Source organism: Chiroxiphia lanceolata, chromosome 8, assembly GCF_009829145.1.
Source record: "Chiroxiphia lanceolata isolate bChiLan1 chromosome 8, bChiLan1.pri, whole genome shotgun sequence".
Lineage (NCBI taxonomy): Eukaryota > Metazoa > Chordata > Aves > Passeriformes > Pipridae > Chiroxiphia > Chiroxiphia lanceolata.
In genome coordinates, this window is record NC_045644.1 from 20,159,140 (window position 1) to 20,177,139 (window position 18,000).

General features: G+C 54.5%; 1 protein-coding gene and 2 long non-coding RNA genes across 3 annotated transcripts in view; 1 reads left to right on the top strand and 2 right to left on the bottom strand.

Moving 5' to 3' along the window:
- Positions 1–1,191: 1,191 nt before the first annotated feature.
- Positions 1,192–18,000, bottom strand: part of LOC116790042 — a 213,284-nt gene continuing 196,475 nt past the window's right edge. The window contains exon 5 of the long non-coding RNA XR_004358234.1: positions 1,192–1,242. This is a non-coding gene — a long non-coding RNA (uncharacterized LOC116790042). The remainder of the gene's footprint in view (positions 1,243–18,000) is intronic.
- Positions 6,160–18,000, top strand: part of PAX2 (paired box 2) — a 102,165-nt gene continuing 90,324 nt past the window's right edge. Inside the window, exons 1-2 of the mRNA XM_032694622.1 lie at positions 6,160–6,175; positions 6,820–6,968. Coding sequence (XP_032550513.1) covers positions 6,944–6,968 — 25 coding nt within the window. The 5' untranslated portion in view covers positions 6,160–6,175; positions 6,820–6,943. The remainder of the gene's footprint in view (positions 6,176–6,819; positions 6,969–18,000) is intronic.
- Positions 7,801–9,858, bottom strand: LOC116790044. Its single transcript, XR_004358237.1, has 3 exons — positions 9,745–9,858; positions 9,192–9,313; positions 7,801–9,059 (listed from the first exon to the last, which is right to left on the bottom strand). It is a non-coding gene; the product is annotated as an uncharacterized LOC116790044 (long non-coding RNA).

The window sequence follows — 18,000 nt, forward strand, 5'->3', positions numbered from 1 at the left end:
TCTTGGGCCAATTTATCAGTTATTAAAAGACCCTTCTTGGACCTACAGAGCTCAGGGGCATTTCTCATCTCAACTCCAAATAGAAAAAAAAAAAAATGTAGTCAGCTATCTTTAATCATTGACTCGAGGGCACATTTCACATCATCTCTCAAATCTGCATTTTTTATGAAGTGGCCAAAACGTGTGCTGTGTGCCTAATTTTCTCTCCCTTACAGGCTTTAAGAAGAGTAATGAGAAATCGGCTGGAAATTAACTTGCTCCTGCCCCTGCAGCTTTCTCCCATCATGAGAGACTGGAACTTTTATCCCTCTCGCACACACCTTTATATCAACTGGTTTAGAGCCCGGGGGTTGCCGGGGTGGCGGGGCAAGCGGGAGGCGGAGAGAGCTGCCCGAAGCAGAGTTAGGAGACAGACCTGCAAAGTTCCCTTTTCTCTAAAACTCTCAGACCATAACAGAGATTCTTGTCACAAGGACAATGGTTGTGTTCCCAGGAAAAGGTGAAAGGCACACTAGTTACATCTCCCCCGGCTTTTACGCTTCCAGTCAATATTCTTCTCCCAAACCTATCCCAGGCTCTGAAACACTCTGAAGACTCAGCACGTTCCAGAGATTCGGGGACCGGGGAGGCAGCGGGTGTAGGAGGATATTTATTTTCTGTTTTAATATACGGAAATGCATTATCATTGTTGTCATTATTGTTCCTCTTATCATTATTAGTGCCTGGAGTTTTCCACCGAGGTTTGGAGTTTTCCACCGACGTGGAGACGGCGTGTAAAGACAGGCTGTCTGGGAAGGGACAACCACTGTTCCCTCACTTCTCGCACCTTGAGGTTTATCTTTGTTGTACCCCAGCCGCTCCCCAACCCTCGCACCCGCGCCTGGCAAGAGCTCCGGAGCTAGGCAACCTCGCCGTGCCGCCGCTTTCGCCCTCCCCACCCCGGGGAAAGCCGTGCCCGGGGGAAAAGTCGTCCTTCCCCTCCCTCGACGTGCCGGGGAACTGTTGCTTCTGCCCGCCGGCTCACACCGGCGCTTGTGAGGCAGCTGGGAGCCGCTCCTGCTGCTACCCCGCGGGACGCCCAGGCTGCCGGGGGACGCCAGGACGGGAGGGCCGGGAGCTGCCGCGTCCCCCCCGGCGCGGAGGGGCGAGCGCCCGCTGCCCGTCCGCCCGACGGGAGGCGCTTGCTCGGGGGCGGCTGCTCCGCCTGCTCCAGGGGACCCGCTATGGAAACTGGAAGTGAACCTAAAAAAGAAAAGTGCGGTGGAAAATAATTCTTACAGCTCAAAACAGCGTTAAGCTGAGATTTAGGAGCTCCATAAAATGCCAATGGGGAAATCGCCTCGGCGCAGCTGCCATAAATGTTTCCGCTTTTCTGTTCTAATTCTCATGCCTACCAACTGTTTGACGGCCCTTAAAAACCACTTTACTCTTCTCCTTACTTTTTTTCTTTTCCTTTTCCTTTTATCCTTTCCTCTCTTACCCTCTCTCTTCCTCTGCCCTCTCACTCCCTTATTTCTGCCCATAAACGCTAGAAAGGTGAATTTTTTCATAATTTTGTTTTCCTTTTCTCACCTATTCTATTTTTTTGCCTTAAAATTTTGTATCTATTCTGTCTATTTATCTATCCATCCATCCATCCATCCATCCATCTCCCTTTCATCAGCAAATTAAATGTCTCTTTCTTTATTCAGTCCTTTTTCTCTAATATTAGTAAAAATCAGTGTCTATTTCTCTGTCTATGCATTCATCCTCATTTCCATCTCACTTTTCACCTTCTTTTGCACAGGGCACACTGCGTGCCTCCAGCCTCTCATGGTTTTTACGTGATCTTCCATTTTTCCTTTCCTTTTCTTCAGTTCTGGCAACGGCGAGCGGGAGTCCCCTGCCTGCGTGTCCCCCTCTCTCATTCCTCCCTTAATCCACGCAGTGATTCCCCACGTTCACCGAGCCACAGGGCATCTCCTCGGCCTCTCCGGGCCCAGGCTGTCCTTAAGCAAAGGGCACCCACAGGCCGCCTGGCTGCTGGGTCCCCTTCCTTGAGCTAGAAACTTGCGTTGAACTAGAGAAGGAAGAAGCGATCACACCGACGTCTCCCAACCCCCTGAAGAGCATTCTTGCCCGCCCCCTGCCCCGCTTAAGGGGAGCGGTAGCCCGGACCCCAGGAGACTTCGTCTGGTTTTGCCAGCCGCCGTCTCCGGCCGGGATGACCGGGTGGGGGCGTGGAAATATTTTGGGAAGCTCTCTTGAATCTGACCGTCACTACAGGGCAGTGAGGGGTTAACGCTGCTGGGCTCCGCCGGGACTGGGGCAGAAGCCCCCTGGCCGGGCCGAGGCCGGAACCCCGTGCCCGGCACCGCCGATCTGCACTGCCCCCTCTGGCGGGACGCGCGGCCCGGCCGCCCCGCCGGCAACGGAGGGGACAGGGGGCTGCGCGCCCCTCGGGGTTCCCCCTGAGCCGGTGCAGGAACTCCCGTCCTGATCTTGGCCGGGAATCCGGCTTCCCGCAGCCGGTCGGGCTTGGTGCCCCCGGGAGGCATCGGGACGCCCGCCCAGCCCGCTCCTCCCTGCGCCAAGTCCGGGCCGACAACTTCACGCCAAGGCCGCGGCACCGACGTCTCCTGCCGTAGCTCCCCCGGCTCCCTCCCGCCCACCCCCGTCACCAGCACCCCGACACCCCGCCGGAGCGACCCGGAGAGGGAGACCCTGCGAGTGCGTCCCACAGGCGGCCAGGCGGGTCCCATCCCATGGCAACCCTATACCACCGCCTCCCAGGCACTCACCCCACCCACCCCACACTTCTCGCAACCCCCTTCCTACTCCGCCGCTCTAACACCAGCCCAGCCCCGGGAAAGGCAGCCTCCTCCTGTGCCAGCAGCATTCTTCCAACTTCTGTAGCTCGAAGTGTTCCTGCTTATCCCACAGGCTCTGCGGACATCTCTGAACCAGAGGAGAGGCCCACTCCTTGCTCTGCTCCTCCACCCTGTGTCCTCCCCAGTTCCACCATCACCGCCAAAAGGCACCAGGTGGCCAGGTCAGCACTAAGGCAACAGTGCGGAGCAGAGCGGCAGCGACACGGACATCCCGCACCTCTGAAGTCACCCCGAAACTCTCGGGAAAGGGCCGTCCCCGCCCGTGCTCGGCTGCCGGCCGGCCGGGCCACAAGGAGCGGCCTCCGAGTGCTGCAGCTTTCGGTCAGGGTCCAGCCTCGCCTCTGCCCTTGCACCTCCCTCGCCGGTTCCTCGGCATGTCCCCTCTTTAATATCCTCTGCACCCTTCAAAGCACACCCTGCCTCAGAGAAAGGGAGAGGAGACGTCGGACAAAGGGAAAGGCACACATTTCTTTACGATGTTTCTCAAGCCAAACAGTCAAGCAGTGTGGATTTCCCCTCGCCACTGGAAAGCGCTCCTGCTCCCCGTGTCGCTGGTGTCTGCCCTGTTACCTGTTGCAGTCACTTTCTGTCTCGGTCTATGGGAAAAGAGCCTACTTGCCTCCCTTCTGTACATCACAGCTCCATCAGGAGTTCATTCCTTAAGACACTCCGTCTTGGTTTTTTTACTTAAAGGCGCGGGCAGCCGTAGCCCGAGCCCGCAGCAGAGGAGCCGGGAGATTTTCCCGAGTGGTACGAGCAGCCGCGGCCAGGGGGAAGTGGCGACCGGTGCTGTCTGGGAGCAGGGAGAGCCACGCTCCCCCTGCCTCCGCATTTCCCTGGGAACTTTCTATTCCGGAGTTAACTATTAACTGCAGGAAAGCAGGCAATTTTCTTCGGAATGTGAACTATTTCCTTTATCCAGCAGATAGATGTTTGGGGTGATTGATTAATATGGAAATTGATATTAAAATACGGGTAGTAGGCAGGAACACTTTCCCTATAGTCACAGCCGCACAGCTACTGCCGCACGGAGGAACATGCGTCCAGGGCAAGCACTGCACTGAGCTGCTGCCCAGGGTTTTCCTGCTTCACCAATAAATGCTTTAATTGTGAAATTGCGGATACAGTTATAATAGCTCGCCTTAATAAATTCTGAACAGCGCTGAACGAAAGGGTACATGGGGGGCGCACAGCACCACTCACGCGGGGGGTCCCGCCGCAGAAAGGGGAGGTGTTGGGATAATGCTCGGTGCTCCCCTCGGGAGCAAAGGCGGGGGGGGGAGCCCCCATGTCGGTAGGGTCTGTGGGTAAAGAGTAGAGATTCACGTATATAAAGATGGTGTAGAGCCAAACAGGTACGCTATAACCATTTCTATGGCACAATTTGCTGCAAGGGGAGAAACAAGAAATTATAATACGAAAGTCTGTAACACTCTAGACTCGAGTTAGATAATACTTCAGCACGGCTTTAAGGTAGGAAGAGACATGTGTCCGTAAGTGTACCCATAATCGTTCACTCCTTTTATTTGCAGTAGCACCTGCGCTGCTTGGTTAAGGGTCGCAGTCTGTCACCAAAGGGAACTGTTACACCCCGGGAAGCCGGGAACAGTCCGGTTCCCGTTTGTCCCGGCCCCCCACGTGTTGCTCTTCTCCCTCGGCCAGCCTCGTTCTAATTATCCGGCGCCCCTTTTAATTAAGAGAGGACTCTCTCGGCGGCGACCCTCGCTCTGCCCGACGGCGCGCAGCCGCACGCCGCCCCTGTCGCGCCCCCGGGCAGCCCCGGCCCGGTCGCCCAGCCCGCCCCGCGCCCCCGGGCCGCCAGCCAGGCCGCCCCTTCGCCCGCAGGGGAGACTGGCATGGGCACCTGCTCCTGCCGGCCCGCTCGGCTCAGCCTGCTGGTGATGTTTTTCATGCTTCGTCCCCCACCTCCTCTCTCTGCCGATTCACACATCCTCCTTTTTTTTTCCAGTGAAGGGGGGAATTTTTCAACCTCCTTTGCTGCTTTTCCCTCTTTCCCGGGTTTGCCCCTTTCCCCCTCACTCCCTTCCCATCAGTTTCCCTGCCCCTCGCCCCCCCGCCGCCGTTTGTTTGTCCCGGTGCCCGGCCGATCATCGCGGTGTATGAAGTTCTAACTGGTTTGTGTCAGGCAGCTCTCTCTAAGCAGTCTGGCGTGACGGATTAAACATCAACTAGTTAAATAAAAATTAATATCAACTGCCTCCTAACTTCTAATGTCATGTTGTTTATAACTAATGAACTGATTAGGGGATAAACACATCAGGAAGACATTTCTGCTTCCCTGCTCTTTCGAGAGAGATTTGCGGAATTCAAAGTAAATCTCCCAGAGTCCCTCGTGGGTTTTTCTCACACCAGTTTGGGGAGGGAGGACGGGGATTCCGTGGAGTTTGTTGGGGTTAGGTCGGAAGAATCTGGTTCGTGTGTGAGGGTTAGCTGGACTTATTTAAACATCTCACCGAGGAAGCACGTTTCATCGCGGCAGGAGCGTGCGGCTGCGAGCAGGGCTCAGGCTGCAGGGAGGTGGGAAACCGCTCCAGACAGATCCAGCGGCTGCTGCAGAGCGGGCTGGAGACGGCATCTGAGGCAAATACTCGTTGCTGCAATTATTGACTTTTGGTGTTCCATTTAGATATTTAAAATGAAAGTTTCTTTTTCCTTGCTTGAAAAGACAATCGACGATTTTTAAGTGATATGAAGGAAAGCGTTCCCTCCTCCTTGAATTTTTTCAATTCCCCACTTGTCTGGGGCATGCTTTTCTCCAATCCGCGTTGTTAGCATTTTCCTAAACACTTTAGAAAAAGAAACATATGCACACACATAACCCCCAACAGCCTCATCTTGGAGAGGTCCCAAGCTTTTAAATACTGTTTGCCCAGCACCGCCGGCTCTGACAAGACAATAATAACAGGGGAAGCTTTTTAAAACCAATTTAGCAAATGCAGAAATGTAATTTTAATGAAGAATCGATAGCAGAATGGTTCATTTTTCCTGGGACTCCTTGTTGGAGCTGAGAGAGACTTTCAATCAATGGGGAGATGGAAGGGAGGGGTAGAATGAGAGAAAGAAAAATATTCGTTCAGTGATGTCTTTAGCACTGGAAATTTTTCTTCTTTTCTTTGGAGCTTTGTTTTATTTATTTATTTATTTTCAGTCGTGAATCCTGTACCAAAACGTGGCCGTAGGAGCAAGGAAAAAGACGAGTGGACAGATAAATGGAGGGATTGATGGGCAGATAGATAACCTCTCAGAAGCACAAAGCTAGGTGCTCACAGAGGTAGACTTCACAGGTTTGCCTTCCGTCCCCTCTAAAGTAAACGGCGGAACCCCCGTTCCCCGCCACTCCATCTGGAGTCTGCCTGGGCCCCCCGAGATGACCGCTGTCATTCCCGAGTGGGCTGCCCCACTAACCCCCCCGCCCCGTCCCCGACGCGCTCCCCCTCAGCCTGAGCCCACCGCCTCCCTTTTCAACTTGGAGGAAGTTCCTCCTCTGTCCCGCGTCCCCCTCTCCCTTGCTAGCCCCTCTCCGAGCACATTTTTATGGTAATAAGACAACAAATTAATCTGCTGTTGCAACAAGACTTCCCTACAGGTAGCCCCTTTGCGGAAGGGGGGCAAGGGGAAGCAGATTCAAAGTCCAGGCGTTGCCCCCCCTCCTGCAGGATTCCCGCAAGAATCCCCCAGCCCCTTTCCTCTCTAGTTGCATAGCCCTGCTAGACTGGAGCAGGTGAGTCCCTCTCCACTTTTATAAGCAGCAGCGCTGCACTTGCTTTGATTGTTATTTATTTTCCCCTCCTTTTAGCTTGTCCCGGCTCAGTAGAGCGGCGTTTCTTTCTCTGTGGCTGGCTATTTTTTTTTTTTTGGTGGTGGTGGTGGTGCTCTGGTGTGTGTGTGTTGTTATCTAAACCGTTTAGTTTTGGGTGGTTGCGCCTAGATCTCGAAAGTCAGCGGGGGAAAGCAAGACACCCAAGCGGGGAGGAGAGAAGCGAAGAAAAGGCCGCGGCAGATCTACTGGCTTGCAGCCGTCCCGGGGAGACGGGCCATTAGGCAGAGGAGCCATGGCTCAGAGCTCAGGGAGAGCAGGTAAGGCGGGGGGGCGCTGAATATTCAGCAGGGAGGGATGAGACCGTTACCCCCAACTCCCTCCTTTGGCAGGAGGCAGCCTGCCTCTGCTCTCCTCCACACACACCCTCCTCGCCTCGCCAGATTCCCCTCTAACACTTGCTATCTCACCTGCTAAATGTCCCCTTTCCTTACGGGTGCCCGCTCCAGACCACCTCGAAAGGCTGGGTTCCCACCGTGGGAGCTTCGCAAGGACCCGCAGGGGAGCCCCCAGACGCGAGGGAGAGCCGGTGGAGCCCCGGCTCCCCCCGCCTCGCCGCCCTCCAGGCGCCCCCGCCGGCCGGGCCAGACCCCACCACCGGCTTTTGTCTATTTGCCTCAATCCCGGAGCTCCCTCCCGCCGGCAGAAAGTTCGGGGCATTGCCTAAACTCTTCCCCCACCGACTCCCTCCCCATCTCGTGAAACTTTGTTCGCTGTGGTGGCTCTGGAGCTGCGCTGTCCCCGCCTCGGGCCCCTCCGGCAGCCCAGCGCCTCGCCGGGCTCTGCGGGGCCGAGGCGCGGGGCTGCGGCGGGCGGGGGCTGGCATCTCGTCCCCCGCTAGCGAGGGGCTGGCTCTGCGCCCCCCAGACCTGCCCCGCCGGCGGATGGGTCTCCGGATCGCCCCATGCTCCCAGTCAGCAATTTTATGATTTGCAAACAAAGCTTCAAACAAACCCCGCCGGAGAGGAGAGGTTTTCCTCGGCGCTGCCGCTCGCGGTAAAAGCATAATTACGCGGTTTGGTTCCCTCAAATTACGTATATAAACAGAGCTCTTAATTTAGGGATTTTGGGAAAAAAACGACATAGTGGTTTAAAATGCAAACGTCACCGACTGCCAGCACAGAGCCGTGCTGTTGCCCCGGCTGCTAATCGTTTGCTGCAGGGGAGGCTTGGAAAGAAAGGCTGCGGCGGGCTCTGGGAACCGAGGTTGGGAACCGGAGCTGGCAGCGCCGGTTTTCCTTTGTCATTTCTGGTGGAGTCGCACGGTGAAATATCCCCCATCTAAAGAGGAATTCAGGGACACAGACAAACACGTACGGGAGGCAAATAAAAATATTTGCCCTTCAGAAAGCCACATCTCGTCTGTCGATAGATTCCCCATTTATAAATGTGTGTGCACCATCTCTGTAAATCTCAATATTAAACACGTTGTATGTGAATATATAGGCGCATATACACGTGCAAGCTTATGTTTTCGTAATCGAATCAATTAAATCCATTATATATGCTGTATACTATATATAAATATGACAAAGATTCACCCAAACGCAAAGGAAAAATATAAAGGCAACGAAAAAGGCCTCCTAAAAGGAAAGGCCACAGAGACGTTTTTTCGCTATTCTGCACCGAAAATGTTCTAAGTTAAAACTAGAAAAAAAACCTTCAGAAAGTTTGCAAACCCCTCTGTTCCTTTTCCCTCCTGTGCTTTTAAAGGATCTGCCGAAGTCCCTTTGCATCTGAGGTTTAAATAGGGAGATCAATAGAAAACAGTTGTAATGATCTAATTAATTATGGCAAAATTAAAAGCGAGTAGAAAATCAATCTCTGATGGTGTTGAAGATGGAATTAAATTGATAGTCCATCTGTTCACCTCCTAGACCGTATAAATATGCAACCCAAGGACGGAGCTAATGGGATCAAGCTGCCTGGGAGACTCTCTCTCATTCTCTCTCTCTTCTTTTTACTTCGTTCCTTCCCGAAGTTCAGCCCCGCAGTCCCTGTGCTCCTGCTCGCAGCCCTCTGTTCACCCAGCGTTACCCCTCTCGCTGGAGACACACAAAACGATGCTTATGCCAAGCAACTCAAACCGACAACAGCAGCCCGCAAATCTGAGAGTACAAAGCTGTGTGGTTGGGAGGGGGAAAAAAGAAAGCTGAGGAGACAGCGTTCAGTGAGAGCGTGCTCCTTATCATGGTGTTTTTAAATCAAATAGACAGGCTTGATGATGACAATGACTACGGAGTAGTTTGAGGATGGTCTCCCTCCCTCTAAACGTCTTTTTTACATCGGTCGTGGGTTCAGGAAAGTCAGCCCTTTCTGTAGCCGGATTTCTATAAAATATCGTGTGTGTGCTGTCAGGGAGAGGCGACACATTGAATTAGTTTTGTTTGTCGGGTGTTCCTCACTGTGAAGCTCTAAGGGCAGAGACCCAACCGGAAGACCTGGGTGCCGCCCTGTCCCGGCGCCGTCCCACTTCCACACACCTGTCCTGTCCCCGTCGGGACAGCCTTCCTCATGTGGGCACCGGGCAACCCTGTGCCGGGATGTCCTCGGGCTTCCACCCGCCTGCCCATCACGGTGATGTTCTGCTGAACTACCAGCGCCACTTGAAAATAAAGGAGAATCTGTGTAATTGCTAAGTTATGGAGAAACCACAGCATTACTGCATTTGCCCGTAAAAAAAAAATATCCTTTTCCCCCCATTTCCCCTATAATTTGTAGGTGCGGAGCGCACGCTAACAGCAGGGAGAGCTAGGGCGAGCTGTCAGGCTGGAGGAGGGAGTTCCCCACCATTCCGGCCTCCTTTTAATTGTGAAAAATTAAAGCTAGGTGCTGTGGTTCTGTTGGAAAATAACCAATCAAACCGATGATGTTATTGCCCGGGTTAGAGCTGCGTGGGGCGGGACGGTGAGGGGAGGGTCGTTTAAGTAAGTGAAGCCTAAATATAAATCAACTAAGACGGGGGGTCCCGGGCCTGGATCTAACCGCGTGTGCACGCCCCCACCGTTGGGTCGAAAAAAATCGACCGTATCTCACCAAGTTGTGTTAATTTAGCTCTGCCAGATCCCAAGAGCCGACAGGGAGAGTCCCGCCGGCTTCGTCTGCCGCCCCCAGCGCCGCGCCAAGGATGGAGTTGGTCCCGGAGCCCCGCGCAGGGCCGGAGCGGGGGAGAAGGGGAGGGGGCGGGTCGGGTCGGGCTCTGCCTGCGGGGACTTCCCTGCCAAAGTTCGCCTTCCCCTCACACTTCCCCATCCGGCCAGAAACAGTGCCCGGGGGGAGCAGCCTCCAGCACCAATCGGATTTATTAATTGATGTATTGAAAAGAGGGATTGATTGACATCTCCTAATGGAAATTACAGCCTCACTTTCTTGCTGCACGCTGCCCTCCCGGCTATCCCTTCATAAAGAAACCCTTGAGGCGAAAGGTAGATTTTCATTTAAAGTGCCCCCGTCCTCAATTTCACAGATTAGATACGTTTTAAACACAGACACACATATTGCGAATTAGAAGCTAATTTAATTATAAATCAAAACTGGGCATAAATCTGCACTCACCACAAAGGATCCATTTAGCAGAATGCAACCACTTCCCCTAACCCTGGAAAACTGCCTCGCAGAAATAACACTATATATACATTGCCAAAGTTATGGATTGTGCACAGTTCAAAGAGATCCAGGGGAGATATTTTTTCCCCACGCTGGGGGAGGGGTAAAGCCCCGTGTGTCAGAAATTAGCTGATCACATGGTGACAATTTCTCTTTCTCCTAGAGAAAGGAATTCTCCGATAAATAAAAGTTTGAATAGATGTAGAAGGTTGTAATTCTGAACTTACAGGCTGGGAGGGAGTCGGAAGAGGCAGATTTTTGAAGTCCAGCAGGTCAGGATCAACAAACACGGTCACACGCGCACACACACCCACACACGCACCCACAGAGCCGGGGTTCGTATTGATTGGTGACGTTTGGTTTGCAAACCTCAGAGAGGAGAGGAAGGAGGGAAAAGACCGGGGTCCGAGAGAGAAGGCAAGGCAGGCACCCGGGAACAGCGCTCCGGGCTCGGAAATACTCCCTCCCTCCGTCCATCCCTCCATCCCGGATCCGCTCGTCCTCTCTCCTCTCTGCGCGCCACTCCCCCGCGCCCGCACAGTTGCCTTCTGACTCCGCATCCCTCCCGAGCTGCCCGGCTGAGATAGCCAGAGAAGCTGGAGGGATTTGATGTCGGCTCACAGTTCAGTCCCTCCCCGCCCCCTCCACCTTCTTTTTATAAGTTAAAATTCTCCTTTTCCTTTAATCTCTCCCTCTCTTCCTCCACCACGCTTAGAGACACCCCACTTCTTTCAGTCCCTCCGTTTCCCCGCATACTCCATCCCCTTGCCTCTCCCTCTGTGTCTTCCTCCTCAGAGGCAGTATACTCCAAGGCCATTAACAGCTGATGTTAAAGAGGAATGAGTCTTCCTGCCACTCTTTTTAATTAGGCGCCGAACTTGGGCTTTGATGGTTCCTAGCCGGAGGAAGGGAATAAGCGAGCCCCTCTTTGCGAAAGGGACAGGAGGAGAGAGAACTGAATTCGCCCGTTTTCATGGCTTTCCCAGAAAGAGGGGATGGGGTGAAGAGAGTTTCCCCACCAACTTACGACCAGTTTCTCCTGAAGCCCTGCAGACCCGCGCCTTCGCCCCGCGCCGATTTAAGCACTGCTCCGCAAGCAGGACCCCCCGCGCCCGTCCGGGCAAGCCCCAGCCCTCACCTGCGGCTCTCGCACCGGGTGGAGGGGCCGCGCCAGGTCCTTTGTTGCTGCGTTTCCAGCCTTTGTTTAGCGGTGGAAACGAGCCTGCCTTCCCCGACCCAGCTCCCGGCGCATCCCATCGGACCGGAGAGCCGCCCGTGGTGGAGGGGAGCGGGGAGCAGAGGCAGGGCTCACAACGGGGCTTGGGAAGGGCTGCCAGAAACGCGACCTGGGCAACTTTCTCTGGGGAGGTGGATTTGTGTATGTATAGAAATTGTCCGGGCTCAGCTTGGCTAGGAAGGAAAAGAAGAGAGAGATGGGAAGAAAGAGGGAGAGAGGGAAGGGAGAGAGAAGGGAGAGGGAAGGGAGGAAGGAAGGAAAGAAGCAAGGAAGGAAGGAGCAAGAGAAAAGGAGAGAAAGAAGGAAAGAATGAAAGAAGTAAAGTCTCGGGGCATATCTATCACTTTCTAATGCATGTGCGGAGAAGTCTGCTCCCAACTTCCCCCGCCGGCCCTGAGAAGGGAGCAGAGCGAAGCGGCCGCCCCTCTCCCCGGCAGGTCTCTTTGTGCGAACATTTTTGGAGATGTGAATCCCAGGCAGTCATTACCACACTTTGGCCCCTCTGACTGCTGGAATTACCCTTTCCGGGGACTTTAATGGGCAAGCCATAGGGTTTTTCGCTGATCCGCAGCAGTTTTCGCTGCCTCCCCGTTTTTATGGGTGTATTATAGTTAGGGGTTATATAAATGTTTTTGCGTGTGATAACTGTAAATCCTAACATTTGCAAATCGCCCTGAGGCAAACTAACCTTGGACGGGCAGAAAGAGGGAGGGAGGGAGGATCTCCCACTACTGCTGATTAAAAGGAGACTTTAATAAGCGTCTAATTCACTCATGGGGAGTTTTATGGAGAAATTAGAGGAGGACAAAAAAAAGAGAAAAAAAGAGACATCTCCGGCGGGGGGCAAGGGGGGAGTAAGGAAACAGCAGAGTGGGGCTCCCACGCTTCTACCCCAGTGGCAGCCCAGGGTAAAAGGAAGAGATAGCTGGGCTTCGCCAGCACCTCAGCCTCCCATCATGAGAGAGGCAGAAGAGTTCACATGTGGGCCATTCCCTTTTAGAGGCAGAGGAGCAGCACAGAACTCTCTTGCCCTCAACCCTGCTCTGCCGCTCCGGGGCAAAGAAATGAGCAGGCAGAGGACCCGAGGGGCTCTGGGACGGAGGGCCAGACAAAAGGAAAGATCGGTGACAAAGCTTTTGTGGCGATCCGGCGATGCCGGCCCGCGGGGGTCGCCTCGACGGGAGCCGGGTCTGGGGACCACTCCCTGCACCGAGGGCTCCTCCAACCCGGGGCTGGGTGCGAAGTTCTGGGCAGGGATAGACCGAGGCCCCAACCCAGCGCCGGGAGCCGTGTGCGCGTTCTCTGCCTACTTGCTTAGGGCGGGAGGGGCAGGCTGGGGTGGCCTGTGCCGAAACCCGTCCCCATATGTCTGTGGCCCGAGAGGCTTGGAGACTCGCCCCGCTCCGGCCGCCCTGGTGCGCTAAGAGGCGGCTTTGTTGCAGAAGTGTCTCTTCACATTGTTCGCTTCCCCCCCACTTCTTTCTTTCTTTTTTTTTTTTTTTTTCTTTCTTTTTATTTCTTTTTTTTTTTTTTCCTCAATGAGGCAGCAAAAGGTCTTCGGCTTGTCTCGTTTTTGTGGCAAACGCTCTCTTGTAAAGAGGAGAGGTTAAAGTGTCGGTGACTGAATAAAGAGCAGCACACGTGGGCTATTACCATTCAGGGCAAACAAATGCAGAGAAGGGAAAAGCCAGCAGCAGGCAGGGCGAGGGGGGAGCGCGGCCCCCCCGGCGCACACACGCACCCGCCCCGCTGGCAGGGCCCGGCCGCCGGCCTCCTCGCGGCCCCGGCGTCCCCCAGACATGCAACCCACCCATGGCTCACAAAAGAGCGAGAGAAAGAGAGAGGGGGAGACATGAGGGGGTCTTAGACGGGAAAAAAAGAAAGTAGCTTTAGGGGGAATGTGCTGTGGAGTGTGAAATTGCAGCCCGTGGTGCTCCATATTGTACCAGAAGCTCTCCAAAAACTCATCCTCCAACGTGACCAGAGGTGCTTAGAGGGGGAGAGAGAGGGAGAGGGGAAGAGGGGCTCGGAGACATAGGAGGAGGGGAGGGACGGGGGCTTTTATTCTTTTCGAGCTCTCTTTCTTATTAATTGTTCGTTTAAAATATAACTTTATGTGTTAAACTCGGCCACCAAGAGCAATCTCGGGTCTCCCGGGCAGAGCGGCTGGGGGGGGCAGGGAGGGGCGGCAGGACCCCCTCTGCCTCTCCTCGCCCAGCCCGGCCCTGCGCGGCCCTAAGCGACACGAGGAAATCCCCCCAGACAGCTTCAATCCTGTTTCCATATCTCCACGCTGCTGCCTGGCACCTCTGCCCTGCCCCATCGCCCTCTCCCCACTGTGAAAATCAGATCACGGCACCACTACAGCCAAGGTGTGGGCACCCCTTTCCCCTGGGTGCTCGTTGGCGAGAGGCAGCAGGAAATCTTAGGCCAGAAATCATCCTGTCTTCAAACAAAGCACCCCAAAAGTCGTCCGAGAAGGTTTTATCAAAGCGCCCTCTTCCTTGAGATCCTCTGACACACACACACACCCCGACTCTTTCCTTAAATGCCCACATCTCTGTGGGGCTTTTTAATCATATTTTTTCCTATTTATCTTTTCACAACTAGGGATTTCGCCACCGACTTTCTCACAAGAGATTAAATTAGTTGATGTAGAACCATATGTGTCAGAAAAATACATATAGAAGATCAGCATAGATTTATCCCGTGATTTCGTAAATATAATGGGGGGAATATTAAGAGCTGAGCTAAACGACCTCCAAACTACCAACATTTAGGTTGTAAGCGTTCGAGCACTTGGCAAGAGGAAGAAGACAGGCAGGGTGCGGAGCCAAGGACTTAGCGGCATGTCCATGTCGTACAAATGCAAAACTTCTGCTCCTGCAGCACCCGTCCTATGGCCATAGGTCGCGTTTAACTGGTTTCCAATGTAATGGTCTACAGAAAACCGTAGAAAACTGGGAACCAACGTAGGTGCAAGTCCTGGCTCTGGAGCCAACGGCGATCGCAGGCACAACTGTTTGCTCCAGGCCTGACCCCTCCGAGGGGCTCCCCCCGCCACTCGACCCCTATTGTTCCTGGGCGCAGCGCCCTTCCCGGGCGGGCAGCAGAACAGGGGAGGCAGTTCCCGAGAGCAGCGTCTGTATAACCCCGTTCCCAGGGACAAGGTGAGGCGGCAAGTTGACGAAGCCAAAGCAGCACGGGAGAACTCAGAGGACTTCGGAAGGGAGCTGACAGGGCCCTCGCGGTTATGTGTATTGGGGCCCGGGGTGGGAAACAGGATCAATGGACAAGATTTCGACTTGACCAGCTGGAGAAAGCCGGCTAATGAAGCAGATCGAAAGATGGCTATCACTGTAACTTCCCCAAAAAGTTTATTTTTCTTGAAATTTCCGCAGAGAGGCGGCCGTCTCTTTTGAAGTGTAAATGTTTCTAGCTTGGGGGGGGGGGGGTGGGCTAGAGAAGAAGGGGGAGATCCTCAGATCCTCTTTGAGAAAAAGAAATAAAAGCGGGGGAGAAAGAGAAAAGAAAAAAAAAGGAAAGAAAAGAAAAGAAAAGAAAAGAAAAGAAAAGAAAAGAAAAGAAAAGAAAAGAAAAGAAAAGAAAAGAAAAGAAAAGAAAAGAAAAGAAAAGAAAAGAAAAGAAAAAAGATTCATTTAAAGTGGGACATGGAAATAAGCACCCAGGTCTGGTGAAGTGGAAATAGGTTTGGGAGATGGGTACGAAACTGTGGAAGTGGGAAGAGGCCCTTGGTCTTGGTCTCGCCCGGTCCCGCAGGGCACACGGCAGTGCCCAGGGGCACGGGGACACGCCGGGATTTTTAATTTGGGCAGACAGAAATTATTCGGTGGATTTAAATGTTGGCAAAGCAATACTTCCGGGAAGTCTGGTGCGGGAAGGGGCGCCAGGTGATATTGTGGTATGTGTGGTGGGGGAAGGCGACAGCGACCTGGGAGCCTTTTCCTTTCTACTTTTCCCATCCCTTCCCTTCCTGCTCCATCCCTTTCATTCCCTCTCCTTAGAAAGCAGTCTTATTCTACCAAGCTCAGGTCTCCCCTGTTTACAAGGGTTGCCTCTGTGCCGTGGGACTCAGGCTTCATCTCACAGAGCACTCATCGTGTGTATTTCTCGAATCTATTCTTCCTGCCTCTCTCCTCAGTGATATGAGAAAACAGCCAGGAAACTATGGCAAAATACATTATCCGGAGGAAATTTGAGGTTCTCTGGCTTTCCCAGCCTATCACCAAGCTATTATCTCCTCACTATGCAATCAGCAGTTACAAAGGCTCAGAGCATCTCTGAGAGAGGGTCCATGAACTCCCCAAGTGTTAGTGACAGCGCAGGGAGTTACTTTCCACGCAGCACTGCCGGGGACGCCCGCCCTCACCTCCCACTGCCTTCGGGTTCGGCTGTGTGCCTGAGCACGGCCCGAAGGGCGCGGGGTGATCGGGGCTGCCTGGGGCGGAAGGGAGGAAGGGCAGGGGTGGCTGCTGGAAGACCGCTCGGAGGGGTAGAGTTGTTACGGAGCTGTTTCCAGCCACGGACAACGCGGGAGGCGCCGGGTGGCGGGAGGGGTTACCGGCACCGGCGATCAGCGGGCTCCCGGCCCCGCTGCGAACAAGAGTCTCTGCTGTCGGGGGGACTCGATACCCACCGCTGTCCCGCCGGCAGGTGCCGGGCCGGGCCGGGCCGGGATCCCGACGGGATCGCGACCGCCGCCCCTTCCCCGCGCCGCCAAGCGACCGGAGGGCGCCATCTACGGGCCGCGCCGGGGAGCGCCGCCGGCCCGCACCTGAGCCCGGCCGCCCCTCCGCGGCCGTGCCCAGCGCCCGGGGCGGGAGCGCTGAGAAGGGACCCGGCGGGAGAGCGGGGGGTGCCGCGGGCCCGGCGCGGGTGGGCGAGCGGTGGCCAGCGGGGCAGAGCCGGGGCAGGTCGGCAGTGAGCGGGGCATCCCCGGCCGGGCGGCGGGGTCGCTCACGGGGAGCTGCGGCCGCTCTCAAGTTGGCGTGCGGGGGGAGTTCCCCGGGCGGGGCGGAGCCGTTCCTTTGCCTTCGCCAGCCGGGCGACAACGACCACCACTCCTCAGTGGGCAGTGGAGAGCCCCCACTCCTGTGGAAAATTCGCCCCGTGCAGGGGCGGGCAAGGCCGCCTCAGCCGTGCCCGCCGTGCCTGTCCGCAGCGCAGCCCCGCAGCCCCGGGGACTCACTTCACATGTAACCCCGGTGGTGTAACAACAAAATTTGTATTTTCCAAATCATCTTTTTTTTTTCTGCACACAAGGGAAAGAGAGGGGGGAGAGAGAAAGATAAAACATCAGCTGAAGTGCCAAAATGATTTATGAGACAGTGGAAAATATTTCATAAAGATCTCTCAGAGATTCTTTACTTAGAGCGGTTAGAAAAAAAAGGGGCTGTTTTGTGACAGGTAAGCAGAAGGATGGGGAAGGATGAAGGAGGAAAAGAGAAGGAAGTACATTTCTGGTGACGGTAAACTCACAAGTCTGAAAACTGATCTCACAGCAATTTCTGCCGTGTCTTTTCACCCCTGGTTATTACCCTAAGAAGGCGTTTCTTACTTGCTCTATGTTGCTCTACTAGGTCAAAGCCATGTCTACTTTAGTGAAATAATTTTAAAATCCCACTCTAGCACTAAAAAAAAAAAAAAAAAAAAAAAAAAAAAAAAAAAAAAGAGATAGAGAAAAAGGAGAAGCAAAAGAGATGTGGAAAAGATGTGGAAAGTGTGAAGCTGGAGTTGGATTTGCTGTTATTTCCCCAAATGCGTGTGAGAGGAAACTTTGCAATTACTGAAACGGGCCCAACCTCTTGCTTTAAAGAGGTACAAGAAGCTCCCTTCCTCTTCCGTTCTCTCTCTGTCTCATTCTCTCTTTCTCTCGGTCTATCTAGCTTCTATTTATTTTTCTTTCTTTTTCTTCTTTATACCTTTCTCTCTTGACCTCTCTCTCCTCTCGCTGTCTCTCTCCTTTTCCTTTTCCTTCTTCTCTCTTCCTCATCTCCTTTCTCCCTTTCTCTCCCCGTCCGTCTCCCACACTAAGCCGCACACCAGGGAAGCCTTGATGTGTATCGAATCCCCCCCAGCCCCCCCCCTCCGTCCCGCTTTACCCCGAGTAAAGTCTCCGGTAAAAAAGAGCGGGGCGTAAGAAGGGAGATGAAACTACCAAGGCGTGTGTGCGTGTGTTAAATAAGGGAGTTAAGGATCCCGAGCCGCAACTGACAACAAAGCGGGGCTCACGTCCTTTCCCGCGGGCCGGGCAGGGGCGCCGCCGCCCCGCACACGCACGGCCCGGGGCGCTCCGGAGCGCGCAGCCGGGGCTCCCCCGCGCCGGGTCCCGCAGGCAGCGGCCCCCCCCGCGCCGAGCGCCGCCGGCCCGGCCCTCCTCTCTCTCCTCTCCTCTCCCCTCTCCTCTCCTCTCCTGGCCGCGCTCGGCT